Raw genomic sequence first — 6,220 nt, 5'->3', positions numbered from 1 at the left:
AAGCAGCTTTTTTTTGGCATCATAGAGACAACGTTTTTGCTTCTGTGATTTTGTTCATTGAAGCTGAAGTCTTTTCCAGGTTAATCTATTCAGCATTATTAGCACAAGATAATAATAGGCCTACATCAGTCTATTTGCAAAAAGATAAAACAACTCTTCCAGGAAATAATTTGGAGAAATAAGCTTCATTAACTGGATACATGTATTCTTTGCAATGCTAATGTTGACATGTTAGATCTTGCAGTAATTTTCTCAAGATAAAGTGGTGATCTTGGTAAACAAATGTACCAAAAAGATTACCACTCAGGCTCTGTGAATCATTTCCAACTTTTTACCATATACGATGGAGTACAAATGCAGATGTTGACACTGGTGGCTCACTTTTCTTATGGGGGGACATACAGTATCAACGGAATATGTCTCCCTCTACTGGGAAAAATGCTGTAACAACAGTTACATTCAACAGATGATTACAGTAATAGTGGCTCAACGAAATCCCCCCAAAAGTTAATTCTGCTGGAGAAAATACTTGTTGTATGACGTGGGCTGGGAAAAGAGTGGTTACCTGCCTTGCCATCACTACATTTTGAATATGTCTGTACTTAGACTTCTGTCAGCTCAACAACAATAACGATAAGGACAACACACAAGAAACTGCAATCATAATAAGCTGTATTGAGAACATCAACGGCAGATATTACATTTGTTGTCAAATCTTTAAAACGGATAAATAACAAAAACCGGAAGGTCCAATTTCATTGGTTCATTTTACATGGATTCATGTTTTTATATCTGTAGGAACTTTCGTAGTAGCTTACGTGCAATTTGATTAACACAGGAAGAGCCTGCAGTTCTCGAATCATGCATTTATTTTTTTAAAGAACAACTGACACTGTACTGTATATATGAACACACAAAATTGCTGTGTCTTTATCGATTATAAACTAGACATAAATGGGTAGCTTTCTAAAGGTCATAAGAAAACAGTAAATACAACCATACAAACCGTCACAGAATATAAATGAAGTCTACATTCAGACATCAACTTCCAATGTGGACAAGTTGGAGCCAGCGGCAGTGTGATATTAGCACAGAGCTGAAGAGGTGAAGAGAGAACTGGTGCCCAGAAACAGCAGCATACTGACATGTTTCCTAAAATAAAGGCTTTATCCTTTTATTGTTAGCAGTGGAAATCTGCAGCTCCTGCATCTCTGTAGGGCCTGAGATCAGCACCATGGGACAGCAGGCATGAAAGCAGCAGAATGTACCGAAGCACATGCAGGTCTGAATGATAACAGGTTACCTGCCCCAACTATTCAAACCGCAAGAAAAATCTCTCCTAAATGTCGTCACTTTTTCCAGATGTTTGAGTGAGCAGACACACACTTTTTTCATCAATTATAATTATTTTACCTTATTTACTTTTTCTTTGTGTTTTTATATTTCATCCTCTGGGAATTTAGATCTGGTTTTTAACCAGCAGGGAGTGATAATGATTTATGCAATGAAATGTCCACAGTTTAATGGAGGAATAAACTTACCGGTAAATACACAATTCTATATGGATTAGCATCCTATTAGCATAATTCCTACATAGAACTGATGCCTGTGATCCCACACATCTGTATGATGGGACTGGTGCGGTTGGATCCTTTTGTTTTGCACATGCTACATACAGTATCTGTCATTCCAGGGCCCCATTTCAGGAAGGAGGTTTAACAAACTCTGAGTCTAACCCTGATCACTGAGTTGATTTACCCTGAGATAGGAAACTCAGATTTCAGTTTCAGAACAGCTGATATGAGTTGGTTCAATCAACTCAGAGTAGGTGCACGCGCGTGCACCACCACAACAAAAAGGCAGCATGAATGGTGCCATGATACTACGATTCACCATGGTAACAACCACAAACGGGTCAGCGGAAATACTCATGTGCACATACAGTGAGTTAAAAAAACAGCAGCTGCTGCAAAAGAGAGAGAATTTGCATGGGAGAAAAGTGCTGCTAGAGTAAATGCGTATATTCCAATATAGTGTATAACATTTAATCATAAGTAGGCTATAGCCTAATATTACTGGTGAAATGGTATTGAACCTATAATCTATTTCATAGAGGGCGAAAAAGTCCTACACCACTCAGCAGCACCATCATTAACAGAATTATAATTCATAATCTTTTATTTCAAAGGGTTTACCTCATTCACCTGCAATCATGTGGAACATATTTTTAATGGCTCTTACTGGTTTGTGTCCAGGGAACACTACAAAAACGTTTAAAACACGTTTTAGAGCGAGTCACTCTTCTGACGGCGCTTTACTATACAGTGGCTTTACTAAAATGCTCTGCATCACCAATGTTGTAAAGAAAACTGCTGTTTTCAAAAAAAATTAATGTGACACAAATAATCTGCTGGGATGTAGAGCATGTCCACAATTAGGTGACGTTAGTGATATGAGGACGGATAAGGTTATGCAGCCTATAGGCTGGGAAGAAAAACGATACCGCTCAAATAGGAAGTTATCTGAAAATTAAAATGTCGGGGCTTCAATATCATCTCCCGACATATAACGCCCTGCAAAGTAAAACAGAAGCAGCTTCTTCATCAAAGGGATCGTCGACAAAAGGAAATGCCATGTTTTAAGAAAAAAAACATTTTATAGTCTGCCCAACATAGTTAATAAACCAACACTGTTTTTTTATTCATGCCGATAACAAACTTCGCTAAAATGCGCCTGATACAGACTGAATGAATGAATGAGGAAATGAAAGAGTGCTGTGTCAGAGGGAGGAGACTGAGAGAAACTCAAGGTTTCTTGAAGAAAACCTGCTCCCGACATACAGTATAAAAAATGGACCAACAGATCCCGTGTCTCTGGACGGAGACCAGTGAAGGATATTAGAAGCACTTTTCCGGTGATGGCTGAGCGTTACTGCGCAGCCTCCAACTGAGAGAGACGACATAGATGTGACGTGAGCAACCTGTCTGAAAGTTGTAAGTCTTCTGGTAGCTGTGCCAAGAGAAATCTCAATCATTCCGAATATTGCAGAGACGGAGAGCGTAGGTATATGTAAGGAGATAACATGGACACAGGCTAATTATTGCTAACTAAAATGCTAGTTAACATTAGTAATTAAACTTAAACAGCTAATGTAAGTTGAAACTGCCTGCGAGCTTCTCCTGTACTATACGGTAATTCCTCTACTATGCGACAGTAAGTCGCGTGGTTATGACACAATCGTTAGCCTATTTTTACAAAAACGGCTGCTATGGAGCCATAACATGAGATACAAGGTAATGGAGCTTTTTATACACTGTTGTGTTTCTTTAGAAATAAAAAACGGACAAATAGGGTCTTTAAACGCTTCAGATGTAAAGTTATTTGCTGTCAAAGTGACGTCAAAATGGATGGCAGTCAATGGAATGCTAACGGCGGGTGATGGCTTGTTAGCATAAGAATGGCGCCATAGAAGGTTCTGGTTGTGGAGAGAGGCTTACCCCCTTGGCTCCCGACCAGGTTAGGTTTACAGGCTCAGTTACCATAGTAACTGACTGAGGTTAAGTTACCTCTCTTTCTGAAACAGAAAACCCAGAGTTTCCCTCATCTCAAGGTTAACAAACTCAGAGTTTTCACTAAACCTGCTTTCTGAAATGGGGCCCAGGTAGGTCAAAGCAAATCCCTAAGGGTTTCAAATAATAGAAGACTGTGGACATTTTATTGCAGGTATTGCAGGCATCAGGTATCGCACTCTCTTCCAGAAGCGTGAGTTCCATGTGGCAGCGCCACGCGAACCTTCTGGCCACTTGATAGGGGCGCTCTTGAGAATCAGGTGCTGCAAGCCAGCAGGAAGGTGTGTGTATCCTTGTGGCCCAGTGTCCCCCAGCTGGACCAGAATCACACTCATTTCCCTCTGGAACAACGCATGGTGGAGCCCCACCTGCATGGAAAATGATCAATAATAAAAATGCTTTACTCACACATGGGATGTTTAGTTAGACAGATATTTTCCCTGGAGCAGTTTAGTAGGTTCTCACACGTTGAGTAAAATTATCAAATAATTCTTTGGCTAAATGATATAAAGTATGAAAGCCAATAATTGGCATGGTTGGACACAATGTGTTTTTAGCCCTAATTTTTAAAAATAAATCTTCATCATCTCATGTCAAGATATCAAACGATAATTGACACTTATCTCATCATCTTTATTGCTTCATTTATTTTTGCATATATAGGTGGCGTAAATATTCACATCACCCCAACTATTCGGAATGTCCTCAGTCCTTCTCAGTATTTATCATTTTTAAGTTAACTCCTGTAGTGTTATAGTTGTCTTGAGGTGCTTGGTGCCCTTGAGCAAGGCATAGAACCCCCAACTGCTCGGGGCGCCTTTAATGGGCAGCCCTCTTACTCTGACATCTCTCCATTAGTGCATGTATAGGTCCTGTTTGTGCATGTGTGCCTGTGTGTAATGTAATGTAACAACAGAGTGTAAATTGTGTAATTTCCCCTTTGGGGGATCATTAAAAGTATGCCTTCTTCTTCTAAAGTTTTATTCAAAACTACCACACTTTGCAGCTAAAAAATAAAACATCTAGTTACTGCTTGCTGTTAGACTCCTACCTGCCAGTCAAACCCTCCTATCACTGAGTTTTGGGGCGAGGCAGGACGTTGGTCTGTGCTCTGTAACTCTGATCCTGAACCCGGGGTGAGGATGACCATCAGCCTTCTGCTCTGCTTCATGCGCTCCTCCACTAGCTCCAGACGGTCTGTGGGGTCAGGCAAAATGTTTAACTAGTTTAAGTAGTATTTGAAAAGTGGTGCAACAAAGACATTTCAGAGTGCTCTAAATAACCCTCTCAGAAAGGTTCAGTGTGTCGTTTCTTTACTTTGACTTAGCAGTTTTTATTTTACCAAATCTGATGGCTGTTAAGAGTCCTGTTAATGAATACTAAAACCACCATCTAAAGCAAAAGAAATGGACAAAGAAATACAAGGAGAGTTGAACCTTCATGTTGCAAAAATGTTTCTGTGAAACAATTAGAAAATTTAAAAATATGTAGCACCCTGCTAAATTTGTTTATATATTGTTCTACATGTATTTCTGTTAACAAAAATATATGGGCTGTTCAATTATCCCTGGTATACAATAACTTTTGCATAAACATAGAGAAATACATAATTTGTTAAGATGCTGAAATAAGTAGCCCTTGAACCTCTCAGGTGCTTTTCTTCTGTATTGGGTGTGGCCAGTTGTCAATTTTGTTACTAGCCTATCAGTGCCAATCAGAGGAGTCTTGTAACTTACCGGGTTGAGGGGGTGGGACTTAACGGAACAAGCGACAGATTGATAACCAGAGAAGCGGGGAACAGTCGTTTAAATTACTGTTCATTCAAGTTTAGTGTGCAACCCTGCTGAAACGGGAGAGTAAAGTGTTTTGGAGCCGTTTCAAATCGGTAACGGTAATGCCATAGCCACGTGTGGACGGTTGCTAATAAGAAAAGACTCCCACTTTGCCACTAAGTTTCTGATCATGTACATTGAAAACGGTAATGATATGGACATTTATAGTTAAGCTTAGTAGGCTCATTAGCTAGTGTTTGTGAATTTCTGCATAGTGTACATCTGATGCTGCCAAACGTAATACTGCAGTAGAGGTGCTCAGCTCAGGACTTGCTGCTGCATGGCAGAAGAGCCTGACTGGGGATTTCCACCGAATGCAGAACTTCTGCGGACCGGCTCCGCTGCGTGTCGGCTCTGTGCTCCGCCATCCATCAATATCATAGACTGTATATAGAATGGACCAACAGATCCTGTTGCTCTGGACGGAGACCCAGGGTTCATACGTTTTGAAAAAACCTTATTAAAAGTTATGGAATTTAAAAAATACAAATTCCAGGCCTGGAAAGGTTTTGGAAACACAAAAACTTTTAAAAATTGCATAAAAATTTTTGTTAGCAATAATTAGCCTGTGTCCATGTTATCTCCTTACATATACGTACGCTCTCTGTCTCTGCAATATTCGGAATGATTGAGATTTCTCTTGGCACAGCTAGCAGAATACTTTCAACTTTCAGACAGGTTGCTCACGTCACATTTACGTTGTCTCTCTCAGTTGGAGGCTGCGCAGTAACGCTCGGCGCTCACCGGAAAAGTGCTTTTAATATATTTCACTGGTCTCCGTCCAGAGCAACGGGATATGTTGGTCCATTCTTATATACT

The 6,220-nt window shown here is 40.0% G+C and overlaps 1 protein-coding gene across 1 annotated transcript in view; it reads right to left on the bottom strand.

Annotated features, from left to right (window-relative positions):
• Positions 1–649: 649 nt before the first annotated feature.
• Positions 650–6,220, bottom strand: part of il1rl1 (interleukin 1 receptor-like 1) — a 39,022-nt gene continuing 33,451 nt past the window's right edge. The window contains exons 11-13 of the mRNA XM_031316379.2: positions 4,621–4,766; positions 3,664–3,937; positions 650–1,695 (exon numbers count right to left, since the gene is read on the bottom strand). Coding sequence (XP_031172239.2) covers positions 3,689–3,937; positions 4,621–4,766 — 395 coding nt within the window. The 3' untranslated portion in view covers positions 650–1,695; positions 3,664–3,688. The remainder of the gene's footprint in view (positions 1,696–3,663; positions 3,938–4,620; positions 4,767–6,220) is intronic.

The sequence above is a fragment of the Sander lucioperca genome, chromosome 8, assembly GCF_008315115.2.
Source record: "Sander lucioperca isolate FBNREF2018 chromosome 8, SLUC_FBN_1.2, whole genome shotgun sequence".
Lineage (NCBI taxonomy): Eukaryota > Metazoa > Chordata > Actinopteri > Perciformes > Percidae > Sander > Sander lucioperca.
The sequence above is the reverse complement of the archived record's forward strand: the minus strand, read 5'-3'. Positions and strand labels throughout refer to the sequence as shown.